Consider the following 21,863-nt stretch of genomic DNA (forward strand, 5'->3'; position numbering starts at 1 on the left):
TCATAAGTATGTTTCAATCACCTGAAAATAAGAATTGTGTTTTCATTACCTTAGAATGAGCCCTTTATATCTACATAGGGAGCATGGAGCCTGCCATGTTGCACCGCCATGTTTCTATAGTAGCCCAGAATGGACAAACCAAACACTGCCTCTAGAGAGGGCGTTTTGCATTTTTCGTGGGTTTTGCAGCCACCAGTTCACCAGGTTCTCCTACATGCTTGGAAGAGGTATTCAGTTTGTTGCAATCTGCAACCTAGATGCCACTAAATCCTACACACTGCACTTTTAAGTATTATTCTAAACATCCTACAGTGTTAATATGCTCCTATAGCAAGAGGCTGCTTGTCATGCACTTGTGTGGATTATAAACAGAAGGTATAGTTAAACTCTTGAGTATCTCCTTCATAGTTTTGCAGGTGTACAAAATCTAGTGAAATAATATTGAGATAATATTCACTGAGCTTATAATAATTGCAGACTTTATGTGTGTAATGTAAATACTATTTTCTGAAGTGGCCATCAAGTATCATTTGATGATGGAAATTATGCTGGTTTCAGGAAAAGGTGGAAACTGTCGGTTTTTCAATCTACCACAGACTGAAATATCTCAAAAGATATTTCATTGTCATGAAACTTGGTACACATGTGCATGGTCCCCAGAGGATAAATCCTAATAAATATGATCCCCTGACTTTTCATCTAGCGCCATCATCAGGTCAAAATTTCAATTTGTCCAATACTTTTGACCAGATACCTGTCAAACTAATGACATTCCCATCAGCCTTAGCTGCACTACATATTTAATTGTAATTTACAAATGATACTAAAAGGCTAACATGACATTGTGAATCTGGTAAATATAATCAGCATGTTAGTGTTGTCATTGTGAACATGTTCGCATGCTAATGTATTTAGCTCAAAGCACTGCTGTACCTGCTGTACACAACACATTTCTGATACTTTTTGTTCCTCCCTACACAAGTGTTCAGTAATGGTTCGACGTGTGGCAGTGGTTGGAGCGGGCAGTTCTGGTCTGGTCTGTATCAAGATCTGTGTCGATGACGGCCTGGAGCCTGTCTGCTTTGAAAGCACTGATGACATTGGCGGCCTGTGGAGATTTAAGGTGCAGTTTTAAAGAGAATACACATATTTATCTTGTTGTCAGTTTCATATTTGTTTAAAATGTCAGCTCTATGTCTCAATATCCTTTGTTTCCACAGGATTCTCCTGAGCCTGAGCGATCCAGCATCTACCGCTCTTTGGTGGTCAACACCTCCAAAGAGATGATGTGTTTCAGCGATTTTCCAATGCCTGCTGACTACCCAAACTACATGCACAACTCTCAGCTCCTGCAGTACTACAGGCTCTATGCTGAGCATTTTGACTTGCTCAAATACATTAATTTCCAGGTTATTCCTTTTTCATCATGCCAGGAGTGTCACTGTCTTTTCACATGTTTCTATAGCATACTGTGATGTAAAGTTCTTAATGGATGTGTGTGTGTTTGTTCAGACCACAGTGAGGAGTGTTAAACAAAGACCAGATTTCTCTGTGTCTGGTCAGTGGGATGTAGTGACTATTAACAGGGACGGAGAGGAAGAGAAGCATGTCTTTGATGGAGTTCTAGTATGTTCAGGCCACTACACCCATCCTGTCCTACCCCTGTCAGACTTTCCAGGTCAGACATCACTTTTCAAATATGTCAAGCATATATTGTCATTCAAGTCAGACAGAATTTGATTTTAATGGGTTGATTTACTTTATATTGGCACATTCTTGCAAGAATCTATCTGTTTTACTTTGCACCATCTGTATCTCTCTAGGACATGAGACGTTTCCTGGAAAGTGTTTTCACAGCTGGGAATATAAAGACGCAGATGCCTACAGAGGAAAGAGGGTGGTGGTGGTTGGCATTGGAAGCTCTGGAGGAGATATTGCTGCAGAGATTAGTAGATCTGCAGAGAAGGTGAGACAAACAAAGAGTAGAAAAATATTGTATCCAGTGTTTTTGGCAGCAGAACCCAAGGGACTTAATTGAGACAGATGATAAATGTGCTTTCACACAGTCCATTCATTTTTGGTTTTATTCTTATGCAAGATTTTTATTTTACTATTGCTACTACTTATCGACAAATGTTCTAATCATACAGAAACAGTTTGTTGGTGCAAAAAATTATGCAACATTTTTAACGTGTAAAATTATTTCTGTATGTTCATGAGAATGTTACACTCCTTTGTTTCTATCACTGACAGACATTTCTCAGCACACGGCAGGGGGCTTGGGTGATTGGCAGGATGTCCAACAATGGTCTTCCCCTGGATATGACATCTATCACCAGGCTCAACAATATCCTCATGCTGCTTCTCCCCAAAACTCTGGTCAACTGGGCAGTAGAGAGAGCGCTGAACCACAGATACGACCATATATTGTATGGCCTGAAGCCAAAACACAGGTGACCCATTTCCCCCTGGATGACTTATCTGAGAGTCTGTTCCTCTCTACTTCATGATCCCAGGCCCCTTTTTACAGTTTATTGATGGATACATTCACTAGTTACACAACAGCAATGACACAAATATTGATGCTGGTGGGAATGTCTTTAGTTTTGTAGGTATTTGGTCATAAACCAAAGTACTGGATGAGGGTGCTATTTGAAAACTCAGGGGGGGGTAAACAACATGATAATAATTCTGAGGGGGACATCTGTACCAAATTTTACCACAATCCATCCAATAGTTGCTGAGATCTCAGTCTTGACCAAAGTGGTGGACTGGCCAAATGACAGACCAACTGACATTGCCATCCCTAGAGCCATGTCACTAGCATAACTAAAAAAATGCTAATGTAAGCAAGCTGCTAACAGCACTAGAAAACTGTTTAGAACGAGCTCTTAAGTGTCAGTCTCTTGTCAAAAGAACAATTAACTTAAGGGTTTGCTGGTGGGACTGCCCTTTATTTTACAGATGTAGATTGTGCCTTTACATGAAAGTACATTGATGACAAAAGATTTGAGAGAGCACAAAATAAATTCAGATCGCTACACAGTCTGCAAGTAAGCATTTGAGAGTGAGCAGGTATGGATTTGTAAGGGCAGAATTATATATACTGTATACTTCAATACACCTCCATAACTTTACTGTTTACACACATGAACATAAAGAACAAGCACAGAATACTTACCTTTTAGTTACTCTAGTTACTTACTCCCAACTATTTACATCAAAATATTAATTTTAATTGCTAGATCCATAGATACATAGATATTTCATCAGCATTAATTACATTGTAAAAAAAAGGCGCATGCTCAAAGTCTGCAAATTTCATCAATGACTTCTGTCCATACCAGCAGGGTGTCAGTGGTGCAGACAATTAGATACAAAGGTGTCATTTTGTACGTGATATAATGTTTGAAGCAAGATGCATTTGATTGAATCTATTCATCATTTCCTCTCTTTCCCAGAGTTCTGGACAAAAGGCCTCTGATCAACGATGACCTTCCTGGCCGAATCCTTCAGGGGGCGCTAGTCATGAAACCTAATCTGAAAAGGTTCAGTGGCTCTGGAGTTGTATTTGAAGATGGTACCGTGGAGGAGAACATTGATGTTATGGTCTTCTGTACAGGTTATAATGGAAACTTCCCATTCCTGCCTCCAGCTCTGTCTGAGGGGCCTCACAGACAGCTGACATTGTACAAGTAAGTACATGCTGGACAGAGTGTTGTATTTTCCTGTATTAATTATAGGACTATCACCTATATTGTAATATGACATAATAATTTCTAAGGATCACCTTACAGTTTTTTCAAATTTCAGGAGACTGTTTCCTCCTTCTCTACAACACCCCACACTGGCCGTCATGGGTCTTTTCCAGACAAAAGGACCAATCATGCCCATAGTAGAAATGCAGGCGCGGTGGGCTGTTAAGGTCTTTGCAGGTAAACATTTGTGAGCTTAACATACACACACACAGGATTAAGAAGCAAGAGGTGTTAGTTTGTTCTGTATTATCTTTAAGGTTTGAGCCGTCTTCCGCCCAAGGAGAAAATGCTGGCTGTCATTGAGTCTGAGAGGAAAAGAAACATGAAGAGGTACACATGCTTTAGACGCTGATGTTGTTTAGATGGTGCAGCCAGATCATTCAGGGCTTGTATGTGGAAAATGTAGAATTTCAGCTTTTATACTTAAAATTTGTATCTTGAAGGATGACATATGAATCTGCTCCTCTTCTTTGTTTTCTCAGCTATCCCTGCCCACGACAGGCTGATCTCCAGGTAGATTACATCCCTTACCTGGATTTCATGGCTGATGAGGTTAGTTCAGTTCAGTTCTATGTAAAAATATGTTACCACTTGTAAAAGACACAACCATTGTGACAGACTTTTAATCACAGGTTGGGGTTCGACCTAACTTCCTGAGACTACTACTGAGAGATCCTGTGCTCTGGGTGAAGGTCCTCTGTGGTCCCTGCACTCCATATCAGTATCGTCTCAATGGGCCTGGACGGTGGGTAGGCGCCCGCCAGGCTATCCTCACTCAGTGGGAGCGAGTAGCGCAACCTTTCAGAACCAGAGCAATACCAGAACCAGAGACCACACCATCTGTCCTCTTTTCTCCCTGGCTGCTCATGTTTGGAGGAACTGTGATAACGGCTGTGCTTCTGTCTAAAAATGAGATTGTTCCAGTGCTGCAGGGTGCAGCTCAGGCTCTGGACAGGTGCAAGATTTACCTCAAGGACATCTGGTTCACTGGTTAACCACAACAACATGATGATATCTGGGTCCAGCTTCAACCATGGAAAGATAAAGAATACACAGGTCTGAGACTTGTAGACATGATGTATTGTATCTAAGGTGTTTTCCTTTGATGTTTGACATGTAGAGAGACAGACAGCCTCCCTCTTTTGATGTATGCAATGCTGTATAATGTAATAATGTGGGGTTATAAAATTGTGAAAGTAGTTTGCACTCATTTACTTGCAGTCCCACTACAGGTGTGTCAGTTGAAAAGCTCAGAGGAACCTGCACACAACCACAACAGCAAAACTGAGGCTTACTGGTGCAGGAAAAATGAGAAAAATAAACAGTCACACAGACAAAAGGACACAGTTCACATATAGAAAGGAATCTAAGCTAAAGGAAATAAAATGAAATGTTAGTTAGTGCTGGACAAATTGTCTCCTTCTTCTGTTTAAAGAGAAAGTTGAGATTTTTTTAATCCTCTCCTTTTTTATTTTCTTGGCATGATGCTGTGAGTAGTCATATTGATAAATGGACTACATCTATTGTTTTTGAAGATATCCATGCAGCCAGTCGCAGGTGGAGCCAGGTAACAAAAACATGACCTTACTGTACAATCACAAGGTATCACCTGAGTAACCCTAACCCTAACTCACAGGGTTCTCACAAAACAAAAACAAGCAAATAATGAAACAAAACAAATAACTAATAAAAGAAAACTTGAGTGCTGAGTACAACCAACAAGTGTTGTAAGCAATCATTCAACAAGGAGACAAGAATATGGTGAAGCAAAGGCTGAAAGTGTGAACCTAAACAAAACAAAGACAGGCAACAGCCAGATTTAGAGACTTCCCTCACATCAAATCATTTTGGTGCAGTGTGTTTGCTCATTCGGTTTGGTTTATTTAAATTTCTGTGGAAATCAAACAAGTGCAATGAGACTGCTTAAGAAGACTTGTGTCTGCCTCCAAGTGAACTTGAAGAACACAAAAACAGACCAACCACACACAATTTTCAACCACAAAGACTTTATGCTGTACTTAAGTTAGTCACTTTTACCTAAATCAAAACATGGTTGCATGGTTTTGTTTTCTGCTGGTCTCAGTCTGCATTTGTTTTCCTGCTTCCTCTCCATCATGATTCAGAGGGTGTTAATGATCAGGAATCTCTGGTCTGAGCAGCATCAAGGCTTGTTTGGATGAAGGTCTTGAGACCATCTGCTTTGAGAGCAGCCATGATATTAGTGGTCTGTGAAGATTTAAGTTGAGGGTCACATACAGTATTAGATGTTCTATACATTTGAGAAAGTGTGTTGAAAAAAAAAATTATATCACATTTTTACTGACCCTGAATTGAATTGAAGTCCAGCCATGTGATCATGTGACTCTTTTGATAACTTCTCTGGGATTTACCTTCATGTGCACTCAGTAGCAGTGATGTATCACATTAATGTCCAGTAGTGCATTTTGTCCAGTTATTGCCAAATGTTCTTCAACTTCCAAGAATCTGCACAGTAGAAGTGTAACCTTTGTAAGAAACATACTTTTTGCCTGTTTTTTGTTAATAAAAATGCAATAACAGACGCATGACATAAAGCCTTTCCAGCTGTAATCAAAAAGACACAAAGGTGAGATGCAGAACAGCAGCAACTGTATGAAATGGTATCATTTGAAATGCCGTAAGAGACAAACAAATAACAAAGCAATGAAAAATCTGTAAAACTGTCAAACCATTTTTTTTTACTTTGTGTGTAGTGTTTATCTAAAATAAGCCTGTCAGTGAAGATCACAAGAGGGAGGTGAAGGACAGTCACTGTGTGTGTGGATTGTATCAAGACTGTAGAAATCAATCTTTCTTTTAAGGAACAAATTCTTTCTTTTGTCCAAACTCAGTGTGCTTTTGATTTGGCTTGAACAGATAATCTATTGACTGGTCACCAGCTTCATGTTTGATTAACTTTGAGTTTGATTAACTTTGAAGAAAATGCTCCTTAAGAGGTGAATCTGGGACAGTAGACCACAAAACCCTCAGACAGTGTCAATCACCTGTGGCCTCTTTGTGTTACTAAAACTACTACGAGAAATCCGTCCACCAATGAACAAACCTACGGCATATAAACTATTGTATCAAAATACAACACGTTATCATATCCAAATCACAGTTTATCACACAGGTGGAGAATTTATTTGTTTTGTTTGTTGGGTTATTTGCTTCTACTTTAAAAGAGCACTTATCAAAAGCTGACTAAGGAAAACACTTTGAATGAAGTCACCTCTATACAGTATAAGAATTATTGTAATATGGTGACATGAAATAAACACATTGTGAAACTTGGCTTTTTTAACATTTCTTAGAGGGTAAAAAAAAAAAAAAAAAAAAAAAAAAAAAAAAAAAAAACTTCTTTCTTGAATAAAATGTCTTTTATGTTCATTATTGCTGCTGGCGTTATTTTATTATTTTATTATTTTCCTGTTTGCTGTTTATGCTGTAATCCAACATGTTATTGGTTTTAATTATGAAATCACACTTTCACGTTTCTCTATGTTGCTATGATTTTGGCATTTCTCTCTTTCTCTCTGCCGATTTATTTTATGGCATGATTATCAATTTAAAGACCACCTGATTTATTGCGATTCTACAAATAACCTCAGTGGAAAATATAAATAAAATGAAGATAGAAAAAATTTAATGTTTTTTTTTCCTTTTATTATGTCTGAATGATGAATAATTAATGACAGTAGTTTTTCTTACTGAAGTGATGTTTTATGTTTTATCGGCCTGCAGCTGGTTCAGTGGTTGCTATGCTAGTTGTCAGGTGCTTCATTAGACGTGATCATCATTCGAACATAAACAAACTCGGTATCAGCAGAAAAGACACGCTGTGTGATTTTCAACATTTCACTCGACGATTTCTTAAAAAAGACGACCTCCATATACGACTTTTTTCACTCTGACATCGACTGACTACTGACTAACGTGGATCAGAGCTGTTTGAGCATGAGAGATGTGAGATTTATTCATTTAAAGCCCATGTTTTTTAACATGTATTTTACCATTGAGACAGAACTCACAGCGTCATCATGTCGTCACATCATCAACTTTCATATCCTTCGTTAAAACAAACTTAGGCTACATTAATCACACTGGACTTTTGACGTTTTACAACTCTGTAAAGACCCCAGATGACTGTACAAGATTTAAACCAGATTCTAACAAATACATAATCTTTGAACATGTATTAATAAAATGTAGAATAAATTCATTTTACATCCTTAGGCGTTCAAGAGATTTACACACAGATTAAACATACAAATATGACACTTTTCATAGCCGAACAAAACTCATCATATCCTCTGGATTCAGATCTTGGTTTACCAACAGTATAGACTGATATATAAAATTCTTCAGCCTGTTAAATTGAGGGTCTCTAAATCTCCTATAAGAGGTCAGAAGTTGATATTCTCCGTTTAAAACGTGAGCAGTCAGAAGAGACACTGTTAGCAAGTTCTCTTATTCCTGAAAATTATATTACAATAATAGTAATAAAAAAAATAATGATCTATATCAATATGAGATGTGATATTAATGTAAATCGTGATAAAGCATCCAGACTCTGTTGGGAGACAATTAGCTGGATTAATAAATTATCCTAAAAATAACATTTCAAAACATACAATCTGTGTTAACGATTTAATGTGTTTATTTAATGTGAAAACATTATATGGAGACACTTTTTATACAAGAGAGTATATTAAAATTATTCTTATCAATAATGAAACAATCATTGCTTTATTAATGTGGCATCATCAGGTGCAGCAGAGTCTGGAAGAACACTTAAGTCCTGTATCTGTACTGCACTCAGTATTTACTTTATTACTTCAACTGTGTAATACTTTTTTCTCTACTATATTTTGGGGGGAAATATTGTATTTTTTACTCCACTGTACATTTATCTGACAGCTGTGTCCTTGTTTGAAAGGAATTTATATATTGGTCAAATATTTCCTGACATACAGCAGTATGATGTAAACATTCAGTCTTCATCAGCGCTGACTGCTCTCTGTCATTATTCAAACAGTTGATGATCATGTGACCTGCAGCAGAAGTTTAAAGGTTTCTGTCTGTTTTCAGATTGGTCAGCGCTTCACTTGGACATCTGTCCTCGTGCCAAACCCCAACCGGCCCACCAGCCCGAGACTGATCCTGCGGAGGGTACCAGCACCATCTCTCTCCTGCAGCTCCTCCCCAGGCTCCACACGCAAGTCTCCCCCTTACACACCTCCTGGCTCCCCTTCAAACTCCACCTCTTCCTCTTCTTTTATTTCTCTCTTAAGCCTCTCTCCAAGCTCCCCTCCTTCCTCCTCCTCCTCCTCCTCTTCCTCCTCCTCTCCTTCTAGGTTTTCCCCTGACTCATCCAGCAGGTGGTCACCAAGTTGCTCTCCTTCCTCCTCCTCCTCCTCCTCCTCCTTCTCCTCCTCCAGGTTTTCCCCTGGCTCATCCAGTAGTTGGCATCCAAGTAGTTCTCCTTCTTCTTCCTCCTCCTTCTCCTCTTCCAGGTTTTCCCCTGACTCATCCAGTAACTGGTCTCCAAGCTCCTCTTCCTCCTCTCGCTATAGTCTTTCCTCTTGCTCACCCTGTGGTTCTTCCCCAAGCTCATCACCTACCTCCTCCTCTACCTCTTACTCATCCCATCACTCCTTCCCAAGGTGCTCTCCTGCCTCTCCCTCTCTCTCCTCCTCTTCCAGCTCATCCTGCAGCTCGTCCTCCTCTACGAGTCCTCAGACACCCACCAGGCCTCGTCTGATGACAGCTGGTCCCGAGCTGACGTGCGTGAGGGAGCTGCTCAGGGAAACAAACAGGCAGCGAGGCGGCAGGAGAGGTAAGAGAGCTGCTGGACCTCCAGAAGGTAACCCCGCAGGGAAGCGCTCTTAACAATTCATTTGAATTTGATTTCATTCTGAATTGATTTGAAGTGATTTATTAGATCAGATCGGATCAGATTTTATTTGAATCGATGTGTTGTGATTTTGTCTGATTTGATCTGATCAAGATTTATTTGAATTGATTTTAAGTGATTTGTTGGATCGGATCAGATTTTATTTGAATCGATGTGTTGTGATTTTGTCTGATCTGATCTGACTTGATTTAAATTAATGTGATGATCTATTGATGATATGATCTATTCTGATTTGATTTTATGTGATTTGTTTGATCGGATCGGATCAGATTTTATTTGAATCGATGTGTTGTGATTTTGTCTGATCTGATTTGATCAAGATTTATTTGAATTGATTTTATGTGATTTGTTGGATCGGATCAGATTTTATTTGAATCGATGTGTTGTGATTTTGTCTGATCTGATCTGACTTGATTTAAATTAATGTGATGATCTATTGATGATATGATCTATTCTGATTTGATTTTATGTGATTTGTTTGATCGGATCGGATCAGATTTTATTTGAATCGATGTGTTGTGATTTTGTCTGATCTGATTTGATCAAGATTTATTTGAATTGATTTTATGTGATTTGTTGGATCGGATCAGATTTTATTTGAATCGATGTGTTGTGATTTTGTCTGATCTGATCTGACTTGATTTAAATTAATGTGATGATCTATTGATGATATGATCTATTCTGATTTGATCATACATGTGAACTGATATGACCTAACTTGATCTGATCTGATGGAGCTCTGATGTGGATCACGTCCTCGTTGCTGCACTTGTGACTCTGGTCAGGGTGCCTGTCAGAAGGGGGGCTGATCTGGGGGGACAGTGTGAACCTCCCACGTGTTGCACCCTCACAGTGAAGCTCCTCTCTGGCAGAAGAAAGAAGGATCACTCCAAACTAACAATGCAGTCAACAGTGCAGGAGTCCACACAGGGGAGAAAGAGATAGAAACACAGTAACTGTGTATTAGAGGCATTACAGCCTCTGAGTGTCTCTCCTCACTACCAGAGGAGGAAAAAGGCAAAACAGTCCAAATGGTAAGTAAGGTAAGTAAAATGAATCCTTCACAAGTAGCTTGTGGTGGAATCTGGGAGTTGCTCATTGAAAAGGTCAGAGCATCACTTTTTCAGGACATCATGTGACCTGTTTGGCTCACTGAGAGGCAGAATTGACCAGCAGCACAACTGGAATATGAAAAGGTGAGTTTGATTGCTACAGAATGTTTATTTTTTTATTCCTTATACTCTTGTCCTGCGAATTTGCTTATGAATAATTATTAATAATAATAATAATAATAAACATATAATAATAAATAATTGTTAGATAGATACAGTAAAGATAAGATGGTGCAAAAATGTGTCTGTTTACAGTCCTCATCCTCCAAGACTAGTTAAGAGTTCCAAGACTAACAGCACCGGCATAAATTTGATGGGGTTGATACTATTGAATATTCCCAAACTTTTACTCAAAGCCTGATTATATGTAAATTGATCTCCCTAAAGGTTCTGCTCCATTAACATAAATTATCCATTTAGAAACATCTAAAATGGCAGGAGAGAAATTTTGCATAAGATTTGGTTTGGTTGTTTTTCTCTGTTATTTTTTTCCTTTCAGTACAGACTTCAGATGACTCCAGGACCCAAGATGAAAAGAAGATCTCAGAGGACCCCACCAGGAGAAAAGAGATGAGGGACACACCGGGAGGTCGACCATTGATGAGACCAGAAATGAATGAACCCAGGAGGAGAAGCAAGCTCTATATAGTGGAAGAGCATGATACACTGGTAATCAATGGAAATCTACTGTAAATGTATAATATTATCTTTCATTGTGCTGTTGGTAATGTGACGAAGAGTCAACAAAAGGAGTAAAAGTGATCTAACAGATACTAGAAGTATTTAGTGTTGCTGTCTTAGAAACTGCAGAATTAATCAAAGTTTTAATTAATTTTATTTGTGTCTTTTCCCTTCAGGGCTGATTTTGGGTGACTCGAAGACCCCAAATCAAAAGAGCCCAGAGAAGCTCCAGCATGAGAAGCAAGATTAGGAACAGCCCCTGGATGCATACTGTAGGGAACAGGTCCACAGAGACAAGGGTGGCAAAGTCATTATATAGTGGAAGAGCAAGGTGAGGCACAATGGTAATAAAACTGTATTAGCTTTCATTTGTGACTTTGTGTGACTTCAATATCCTGAATGGTTTTTTTTTTTTTGAAGGACTAGAAGAGCCCCAAGATGAAGAACATGATGAGCAACAGTGCCAGAATGATGAAGGACAAGAAGTAACAACCCTAAGAAGAGATGATGTAAGCGACTTCTACATAGTGAGCATGGTGAGGTATAATAGTGGGCTAATTACATTGTGTTTAATTATTTTGTGAGCAATATCTACAGTAACAAAGGATAACCACAGATCTTAAAATTGGCTCTATAGATACTGTATTATTCATCTCAGAATCAGTGACAGATGTACGTGAACTGTGTTTTCATTGTTAGTTGATCCCTGCAGCTGGTCCTCTCACATGTCTTCTATCTCATTGTCTTCTCTCTTCAGGTGCACCTGGTCCAGCATAACTGTGAAGAGAACAGAAACACTGTCTCTTTCTCCTCCCAGCCTGAGCAGCAGGAGACTGATCTGGTCCAACAGCCTGTGTTTCTACATTGATTTTGTAAGTTGGGTCCAGTAGTCATGTTTTTCTGGTTTAAGCTCTTCATAGTCATCTTATAGTTTAGGGGGAGTGAGGGTCTGATGGTTATTTCATGTTGTACTAGACAGAGACGTAAAGGTGCTTAGCAGACTGTATTTCCAAGCAAACTGGTGCTAATACTCCATGTAAGACTTCAGACATCATCTCTATCTGCCTGTCCATCTAACCTTTGTATTGTTTGCTTGTTTTAGCCGAGTGCCAGCAGCTGGCAGAGGACCTCTGGAACCGGACTAAACACACTCCATTTAAAGATAAAGAAAAGTTGATATAAAACAATCAGGACAGTGTCACCGAGAAAAAAGATTTCAGCAATGATATTTAGTGTGATCAAAGAGTGCAAAGAGTATCTCAAATAAAAAGTCCAAAGAAAAAGACTTGTCTCAGTTTGATTTTTACTGTTTAAATTTTGGCATTTTCCTTTAATGTTAAGTGTTGGGAAATCACATGATAAAAATGTGTAACAGTCAACATAAAAGCAGGAAGAATTTTATATTTTCTGAACTCCTTTTCACCTCATCACAGGTTTACGAGAACCACTTCACCATATATTATTTTGTCTCTCCTTTGATCAAGTAGGCCACAATTGTCTGAAAGAAATTAAATAATTATCTATCAGATTAACATTTTTAGGATTATTTTAAGATTATTCTTGTGACTTTTGGATATTATAATCAGGGTGATGACATTAAAAGCTATTTACTGTAGTTATAGAACTGAATTAAGGTAAATCATCTTTGAGGAAATGAATCAATGTACCAAATAAGTGGAGAAAACCCAAAGATTAAAAACTGTAAGATATTGTAGGCAGGAGTTCAGAAAGCTCGAGATAAGAAAATGGAGGAAGCAGAGGAAGCAGTTTCAAAGCAGGATTGAATTAGTAACTTGCTGAACTACAATTATGTCTCAAAACATTAGCAGTAAAACTGAGTAAATTAGATATTAGATGGTCTTAAAACATATAAACTGTTCTTAAAGCTGCAAGATCTACCAAGAATAAAATCTGTTTCTAGATCAATAAGATGTTAAAAAGAAACATCCTGTGACTGCTGGTGCTGTAGATCATGTGCTTGGGTTGAAGGTCTTCAGAGTATTTAACTGCATTTTCTCTTTATCAAAAACATGATAGATTTTGAACTGATGTAGATTATCAGACTGGTTTCAGACTGATCCTGGCTTTTATAAATTATATGCATATAAAGAAAACATATTTACATAATGACAGAGTTTTACAAATGTGGCACTATGCCTCCTGTTTTGTAATTTTTACGCAATCATAGTATTTATTTCATAGAGTGAACTCACTGCAGTGACACTCCAACCTCTGTGTCAGATCCTCTGTTTCAAATTACTTATTACTCATATTAACAAGACATTATAATGACAGTATTTTTTATTCATGTTGATATCCTTGGATTACTCTTAACAGCAGTTTGAACAGGATTCACTGTCCAGCAAGTTTTTGTTGAGTGTATTTCTCCATATCTTCATTCGTTCTGAGGACCCACAGTTGATCAATCACAGCCTCCACTGTCTGTCTGTTAAAACCTGACTGAGTAGGTAACAGATTTAAAGAGCAGAGATATCGAGACTGGAGGAGGGTGTTTTAGTCCATTATTTCTCTCTCCTTGTGACGAAGAGGTAAGACTCATGTTTGTGTTGGCTTATAATTGGTTAGACGTGGAACAAGAACAGTGTTTTTTAATTAATAAATGAGAGTGATATTCAGGAAAATTACTACTGAGTTGCGGTTACTGCAGCTATTATGTGGAAGAGTGTGTTTCTATGTTGGTGTTGTAATGAGAGCACGGAAGTGTAATGGATGCTCCTCTGACATGATCATCTGCATTTGAGTATATAAATAATTCTCACATGTGAGACTCAGTTTATTATCATGTTGTATTTCAATTTCAATATGTGCTTCCTCTGCGAATAAGTTACCTGTAAACTTGGTATTTTTTAACCCTCTTAAAGGTTTAATGAATAACAAACTAGCCTTTGTCATTTATTGTTCAGTGACTGTAATTTCCACTTGAATCCAGATGTTCTGCAAGTAAAATGCACACAGTGGTACCCAAACAAGCTTACAAATTATAAATATTTATATTAGTTTAATTACATATCATCCATTACTGTTAAATATATATTTCAGCACGCTTATATACTCTACATAAGCACCTACTTTATGTATATAAAGTAACATATCACATTTTTTTACCCATACAATATTTATTTCAGCACTCCTTGCACCCTTACACACCTTGTTGTGTAAGAGCTTTAACATATTTGTTTATCTTTCCTCTCCAGCCAAACATCTGTCCATCTTGTAATTTATGTGTCATTTTTGCTCTCTTAATAAATCATGCTAACCACACACTTGATAGCCGTTACCATCAGAGCACCACAGAGAACAACGTTTCTTCTTTGTTCTTAAATGAATCAGATTCATACACTCACCTTTTACACAGCAGACATTTTGATGTGTCATAGCAGAAAAAGCACAGGTGGAACTAATTAATGAAGGCTTCACTTGATGATATGGATGCACTGAAGCAATGATTATCATTAGTTACACCTGTGTTTGACCACTCAAAAGATCTGCGGTGAATAAGGTCTGTTCAGCTGTAGTGTCACTCCACAGTTTTCACCTGGTCATCACAGACGAAAGAGCAGCAGCAGAAGTGAGCACAGAAATAACTGGTTTGATGAGTTTTTGAAGGAAAGGCGATACAGACATTTTTTAAAATAAGATGAAACGTTAATCTTGTTAAATACTCATCCGTGTTTTACTCAAATTAACATCATTACCGCTGATTGACTCAAGCAACTTAAAAAAGTATTTCTATGCAAATGAATGACTCAAAAACAATGAGGTGTCTTTGTCATGAACTGAAAGACACTAAACATATTGGCGCTTAACACCACAAGACAGCACACACATTTCCTCATCCACTTTTCTTCTCACTCCAGTTCTACCCAGAGTCTTCCAGTGCAGCCAGTATCTCGTTTTCTCTCGCTGTTAGCAGTGCTTCCTCTCCAGCATGGTTCAGAAGGTGGCAGTGATCGGTGCAGGGCCGTCCGGTCTGACCAGCATCAAGGCCTGTTTGGATGAAGGTCTGGAGACCACCTGCTTTGAGAGCAGCCATGATATCGGTGGTCTGTGGAGATTTAAGGTGAGGGACAATATCTTTATCTAGTGATTTGTCACTAAATTGATACTCTATCTTTGATGTTTTGAATTATGCATCCTTATACTGCAGCATACGCATGTTAAATAAATGCTTCTTTGAAAATTAACAATTTAAAGCAACATTCATTGGGTTTTCTACTGATAAAATATACATGAAATTAATCAGAAATTAAACTTTTCAACTTTCAAAAGAATGACCATAACTCCCTTATGGAAATCAAGCAGGAAGTTAGTTAGTTAGTTAGTTAGACATCTCAACTTTTGGAACTTTTTTGACACTTTTGGAATTACTAAAAATATTATATTCTGGATTTGGCAAGTTGCTGACCAATGGTCTTATACTTTAAAAGTCCTCTGAAATTTGGGACATGATGATATAATGTATAATGATATACTGTACTTGTAACAGTTTAATTGCCCACAAGCAGCAAAGTGAAATATGTGTCTATCATTATCTGTATCGTCCCTACTTTAGGAGCTGTCAGAGCCTGGACGAGCCAACATCTATCAGTCGGTGATCATCAACAGCTCCAAAGAGATGATGTCTTTCAGTGACTTCCCTCCTCCAGCTGAGCTCCCCAACAACATGCACCACTCTGAGGTGCTGCTTTACCTGCGACTTTATGCTCAGGCATTCAAACTGCTGCAGCACATTCACTTCCAGGTTAGTAACCCTCAGGTTTATTTGTAAAAGCTGTAATATGATCAGTTACCTTTTCTATATGTAACAGAAAGGAGAAAACTGAAGAATATGACCCTTTACTGTCAGTGCATTCCAAAAGGACAAGAATATAATAACAATACATATTTTCTGTTACTGTCAGTTTGCAAGACACTTTTTTCTTTTATTACTCAAACTATTCAGTTGTATGTATGAATACAGCTATATGACAGTGAAGCTGTTTCAATTTTTTTTGATTTCACATGTCAAATATCAACGTCCTTCTCAGACTACCGTGGTCGGTGTGAGGCAGAGCCCAGACTTTGCTGTGACAGGCCAGTGGGAGGTGGAGACACAGAGGAGAGACAGTCAGAGGGAGACTCATGTTTTTGATGCAGTGATAGTTTGCACAGGACACTACACCCAGCCTCACCTGCCGCTCAAAGACTTCCCAGGTACCAGGAATCATGATATACAATATTTCACCTCCAGTCATCACATTCTCAGTGCTCTTTAATCGGGGTACAACTAAGGCTATGTGTAAAATAGTACACGTTATTTAGTCTTTTGTCTTATTCCATTTCAGGTATAGAGAGCTATGGAGGCAGGTATTTCCACAGTTGGGAATATCGCAATGCTGAGGGTCTGCAGGGGAAAAGAGTGGTGGTGATTGGGATTGGGAACTCTGGGGGTGATATTGCTGTGGATATCAGTCGAGTGGCTGAGAAGGTGCACAACTAAACAGTTTCTGTACTTTTGTCTTTGTTTCATATCAAGTAAATGACACTTTTAATTGTATTTTTAAAAACACTGTGATGCTGAAAATAAAATAAATGATGAGCACGTGAATCCTCCCTGTGCTGACCGGACCTGCAGGTTTACCTCAGCACCAGGAGTGGAGCATGGGTGGTCGGCCGTGTAGGACCGGGGGGGCTCCCAACTGACCTTGTTGGGACTTCTCGAGTGGATGTGATGATAAAGAAGCTCTTCCCCTCATGGATCAACAGCATGTTGGAGAAGAAGCTGAACCAAGCATTTGACCACAGACTATATGGCCTGAAACCAAAACATGGGTAACAAGATCATATTAACATTCTTGTGTCTTCAAAGAGTCCATTAAGGGATTGTTACAAGTCTGGAAGTCCTGACAGTGCCTCAGGCTGCAATGCACATGTGTAGCCATACCAGTAATTTAATGCTAGTCCTGAGGGTCCTGTAGTTCTGTCCTCTTTTTATTATTTCTTGTGTATAAATGGCAGCTGAAAGTCTGCTCACAAGACTTTTCAGTTTTTTTATGTATCCATATTTTAAAATTCTGACTGCCATGCACTACACTTCAGTATTTCTTCACTATTATTTTGTGTAGAAGTAAAACATTTGACCTGGTGGTGACGCTAGAGTGCGGAGTGTGCAGGTTTAAATGCCTAAACAAGAAGAATACAAAGGACCTTTTTGAAATGGTGGTAAATGAGATGCTTGCAGGAACTATTTAGTTACTTTGTTCAAGTGATTTTCTTCATTTGTAATAAGGGAGTGTGACCCCTGTAGGCAAGCTGTGAAATACAACTTTAATTTTCTGATCTAATTGAGACTACAAAGAACAAACTGACCTCTACTCTGTCCTGCACTCGTGTACCTATTCCAGCCTTCACTGTATGTTTGCCTCTGAAACGCTCCTTATATATGGGTCACTTATGCAGCTCTAATGTCCTGTCGGCAGTTTTTTTGCACAGATCCCTGTTGTGAATGACGACCTGCCCGCTCGGATCATCTCCGGTCGTGTTCAGGTGAAACCAAATGTGAAGGAATTCTGTGGTTCCAGTGTGGTCTTTGTTGACGGGAGCATTATAGACAAGGTGTTTATATTGTACATTCATTACACTGTGGGTCAACAAAGTCACATAATGTGGAAATGGTGTTTCCTCTTTAGTTTTTTTTTTTTTAAGTTTTATTATCATTTGGTTATGAAAATGCAAAAAATCACAAGTTAATTAAATATTCATGACTTTTCTGTGCATGTCATACAGGTGGATGTAGTGGTGTTTGCCACAGGGTACAACTACAGCTTCCCCTTCCTGCCCTCAGCTCTGCAGGCTAAATGTGATTACAGGCTGCATCTCTACAAGCATGTGTTCCCTCCTGGACTGACCCAACCTACGCTGGCAGTGGTGGGCTTCATCCACGGTCTCGGAGCCATCAACCCTCTGGCTGAGATGCAGGCTCGCTGGGCTACAAGGGTTTTTAAAGGTAAAGTACAACACAGAAACTGAGTTTTATGTTCATGGGTGTGCTGACTGTTTGAGAAGATACCTTACTTAATAGTGAAGGCATTTATCAATACACAAGATCTATTATCATTTGTGGTCTTACCATGAACACTGAAACTTGAAGCTGGGATGATAGTAGTAGCTGTCCTAAGACTAAGGCTGTTAAAAATTAGTCTTCTCTAGGTGTCCTTTGTGTATTTTAAATTGACTGAATTTTCTCCATGCAGGCTTAACGACCCTCCCCTCAGAGGAGACCATGAGGAAGGAAATTGAGAAAGATACAGCAACAATGCATCAGAGGTAACAAATAATTGTAACACTGAATTATAGAAAGTCTGCAAGCTCCATATTAAACTGTCTGATGACTACAAATAATCTAATCTATTGTTGTGAATGCAGATTATTATTATTATTATTATTTATTTATTTTTTTTTATTAACAAATCCCTCTTGGCCTGATACACCAGGTATGATAAATGTTTGCTCTTCACATCCTGATCAACTTAAACCTCCTGCTGCCACAGACAGTAATGAACTGTAAACTAAATCTTTAAGTCTTTAAGAAAAAAAACTTTGAACATTTCTATATCTCTTCAAATCAACCAAAGGTGGTGCCAAAAAAATCCTATGCTTGAAATTTGGTCCACACACTCCTTGATAATAGCTTTTTGATAATAGTTATAATTTAACTGCTTTTGGGAAATCCATAAAGGCTCAAGTCTGACCTGAAGAAATTTCAAAAATTCAAATAGCCCAAAACCATTTGTTCACTGTACAGTAATCTGTCCATGTTTTTTGTTTTTTTCTCTCTACACATTTGCTCATGGGTTACATTCAGAGCACAAAAAAACGCAACAATTTAGCCATCTAAGAAAAGTGATAGGATAGTCAGTGACATATACTCTGAGGAGGGTGTACTATGAAACCTTAACCAGTAACCAGCAGGGTCTTGATCCACCAGTTCTAGTTGTAAATGAGTATTTGTTTTTGATTAACTTACCTGTTTAAATAAAAGTTAGATGAAAACATAAAAATGTGCATTTCTTCTTGTGTGTACATGTGTTACCATTATTTATGTATATAACTTCATTACTTGACCAATGTCTTCTTAAATTTCTCACATCATCTTTTATGTAAAGCATTTGTAACTAAGTCAAGTCAGGAAGTGTTATATAAAATGTGTTTTTTTGTGGGGGTTTTTTGTTCCCTGTGCTCATAGATTTGCCTGCTCAGAGCGTAACCCCCTCCAGGTGGACTACATCCCATACCTGGACTCTTTGGCAGAGCAGGTGGGGGTTCGACCAAACGTATTGTGGCTCTTGCTGAGGGACCCCAGACTGGCATTGCAGGTTTTGCTGGGTCCATGCACTCCATATCAATACCGTCTGACTGGACCGGGTCAGTGGGCTGGAGCCCGTCAGGCCATTCTTACTCAGTGGGAGAGGGTGGTTCAGCCTTTCAGGACTAGAGTGGAACCAGAACCAGAGACCAGACCCTCTTCAAAGCTGAGCATCATCATGGGTTTCTCAGGTGCTGCTCTGCTGTGTTGCTTCTTGTACAGTAAACAGCAGCTGAAAATCTGTTGACTTCTCATGTGGTCTACAGAACTGTAAGATGTTAGATCTTTTTACATTGAAACCAGCAGATGGAGACAAAGCCAGATCTGCCTATTTGTAAAATTGTCCAAAAGTTATAACCAGTGATTTTTATTAATGATTGATGAATTCTTAATGTTTTATAAACTAATAAGCAAGTAATAAATACACCTTTTTGGTTGCTGAGTTGTGAAAAATACATTTTAGTTTGTCCTCTTCTACCATAACTTGCTCATTTTTAATCTAGGTTTTTTTTTTTTTTTTTTTTTTGGGAAGATACAGTCTTCACTCCAAGGACTTATTCCCTAATAACCCTACTGCTCTGGTAAATACTTTTTACCAGAGCACAATCTGTTCTCCACATGTAAACCAAAGGGCATCCCCACTAACAAAAGTCAAAGAACAAGATTAAAACCTAGAGGACTTGCAGATCTTTTACTAATACAGATACAAGCACTACACAAAAACTATATTAGCATGATGTTTTCTTAGGCTGTTATTGAGGTTGTTGACCTCAGTAAGTGACGCCAGCAAAAAAATGTAAATTTAAGAATCCTATAAAGTTGAGACTTTGTTCTGTGAAATCTCCATTTTGGAACAATTACAGATCCAGCACCCAATAAAGTATTTCAGCCAGAATATTTTGTGAAATACAGAACTTGTTCTAGGATTTATAAATATTTTTTCTACTGTGTTGCTGTTAAACATATTTTGGCTAACTGTCTCTTGCACTACTTCTGAACTCTGCCTCTCTATTATTTTTAGCCGTATTTTACAATCTTTAAAGATTCTCCTCTTTCCATCTCAGTTGTTGTCTTGTAGTTTCTTTGTAATTATGGGATTTGAAAAGCTACATGTTATGCTCTGGATCAGAGAGATTGTCACCATATCAAAAGCATAGAAATAATATGTATATGCTAAATGTCTTTAAAGCCTTTTCACCTCTGTGTCATGCCCCAGCTGGATAGCTGAGTTATCTTTTGTTTCTCCCAGTGTTCTTTGTCTTGTACTTGTTTTATTTTAATACTCACCTCTTGTCTCATTTCAGGTCCTTCACTTCCTACCCTAGTGTGTCTCCCTTTGGTGTGATTACCTGTCCTGCCCTGATGTGTTGCACCTGTGTCTTATTGTCTCCCCTCCCCCAGAGTATATAGTCTGTGTTTCCTTCCTTCTGTGCCAGTTGATCTTGTTCCTATGTGACAGCGTTCCAGCCTTTTTTCCCTTGTGAGCCTTATAGTTCCTGACCTGTTTTTGCCTTTGACCTTGCCGTTAGCCAACTGATTTGGATATTCTTGTTTTGCTGACTGATCACCTGTGAACCGACCCAGCTGTGATTTAAAGGGCTGATTTTTGAACTTGCCAACTGAGTCTGTCTGCATTTGAGTCCAAGCCATTGTTCAGTAGGGGAGAACGGGGTAATATGAGCCACTTCTTACATTTGATGATTTTACTGCAAAATGAAAGTGTATTTATTTCAAATAATAGTAACTATATATACCTCAGGTTGTTGTGCACCCATGGAAATGAAAACAAATGATTTAATTATTATGGTTTTAGAACAATGAACCATCAAAAAAGTTAGTCTTATGGCACAATTTGCCCCAAGGTAGGGGTAAAATGAGCATGGGGATGGAGTAAATAGTACTACCATTAAATACTGATATAAAAATCACACAAAATCAAACAAATCAATTATGAAATCAAAAATAATTCTGAACTTTATTAATGCCATCAATTTAACAAAGGCAAAAACTTG

General features: G+C 38.4%; 2 protein-coding genes and 1 long non-coding RNA gene across 19 annotated transcripts; all 3 read left to right on the forward strand.

Annotated features, from left to right (window-relative positions):
* The first annotated feature begins 991 nt into the window (after positions 1 to 991).
* LOC122989418 (flavin-containing monooxygenase 5-like) lies at positions 992 to 5,242 on the forward strand. The gene is made up of 10 exons (XM_044362290.1): positions 992 to 1,123; positions 1,221 to 1,409; positions 1,513 to 1,678; positions 1,824 to 1,966; positions 2,254 to 2,453; positions 3,462 to 3,695; positions 3,814 to 3,935; positions 4,016 to 4,088; positions 4,241 to 4,310; positions 4,391 to 5,242. The coding sequence occupies exons 1-10, from the start codon at positions 992 to 994 to the stop codon at positions 4,751 to 4,753; spliced, it is 1,692 nt and encodes a 563-aa protein (XP_044218225.1). The 3' UTR covers positions 4,754 to 5,242.
* A 2,230-nt stretch (positions 5,243 to 7,472) lies between these two features.
* Positions 7,473 to 12,758, forward strand: LOC122989422. Of its 13 annotated transcripts, none has more exons than XR_006405055.1 (8): positions 7,473 to 7,742; positions 8,868 to 10,736; positions 10,821 to 10,889; positions 11,305 to 11,474; positions 11,663 to 11,817; positions 11,907 to 11,995; positions 12,244 to 12,358; positions 12,589 to 12,758. It is a non-coding gene; the product is annotated as an uncharacterized LOC122989422 (long non-coding RNA). The 13 variants fall into 13 exon arrangements; XR_006405057.1 differs by having other exon boundaries at positions 11,310 to 11,474; XR_006405049.1 differs by having other exon boundaries at positions 8,868 to 10,727; positions 10,805 to 10,889.
* Positions 12,759 to 14,967: 2,209 nt separating this feature from the next.
* LOC122989419 (flavin-containing monooxygenase 5-like) lies at positions 14,968 to 21,467 on the forward strand. Of its 5 annotated transcripts, XM_044362296.1 has the most exons (11): positions 14,968 to 15,075; positions 15,418 to 15,567; positions 16,060 to 16,248; positions 16,535 to 16,700; positions 16,832 to 16,974; positions 17,122 to 17,318; positions 17,966 to 18,101; positions 18,273 to 18,492; positions 18,740 to 18,812; positions 19,732 to 20,042; positions 21,156 to 21,467. In XM_044362296.1, the coding sequence occupies exons 2-11, from the start codon at positions 15,436 to 15,438 to the stop codon at positions 21,194 to 21,196; spliced, it is 1,608 nt and encodes a 535-aa protein (XP_044218231.1). In that variant the 5' UTR covers positions 14,968 to 15,075; positions 15,418 to 15,435; the 3' UTR covers positions 21,197 to 21,467. The 5 variants fall into 5 exon arrangements, with proteins under 5 accessions (XP_044218231.1, XP_044218227.1, XP_044218226.1 ...); XM_044362292.1 differs by lacking the exon at positions 21,156 to 21,467 and having other exon boundaries at positions 15,421 to 15,567; positions 19,732 to 20,748; XM_044362291.1 differs by lacking the exon at positions 21,156 to 21,467 and having other exon boundaries at positions 14,969 to 15,075; positions 19,732 to 20,748.
* The last annotated feature ends 396 nt before the right edge of the window (positions 21,468 to 21,863 follow it).

Source organism: Thunnus albacares, chromosome 9, assembly GCF_914725855.1.
Source record: "Thunnus albacares chromosome 9, fThuAlb1.1, whole genome shotgun sequence".
Classification (NCBI taxonomy): domain Eukaryota; kingdom Metazoa; phylum Chordata; class Actinopteri; order Scombriformes; family Scombridae; genus Thunnus; species Thunnus albacares.

Excerpts from the sequence above, each read along its gene's own strand:
- LOC122989419 (XM_044362292.1), top strand. The coding sequence starts at position 15,436 with ATGGTTCAGAAGGTGGCAGTGATCGGTGCAGGGCCGTCCGGTCTGACC. Across the intron at positions 18,102-18,272 it reads ACGGGAGCATTATAGACAAG|GTGGATGTAGTGGTGTTTGC; the intron begins GTGTTTATATTG and ends CATGTCATACAG. Across the intron at positions 18,493-18,739 it reads GGCTACAAGGGTTTTTAAAG|GCTTAACGACCCTCCCCTCA; the intron begins GTAAAGTACAAC and ends TTCTCCATGCAG.
- LOC122989418 (XM_044362290.1), top strand. The coding sequence starts at position 992 with ATGGTTCGACGTGTGGCAGTGGTTGGAGCGGGCAGTTCTGGTCTGGTC. Across the intron at positions 1,410-1,512 it reads TCAAATACATTAATTTCCAG|ACCACAGTGAGGAGTGTTAA; the intron begins GTTATTCCTTTT and ends GTGTTTGTTCAG. Across the intron at positions 4,089-4,240 it reads AGGAAAAGAAACATGAAGAG|CTATCCCTGCCCACGACAGG; the intron begins GTACACATGCTT and ends TTGTTTTCTCAG.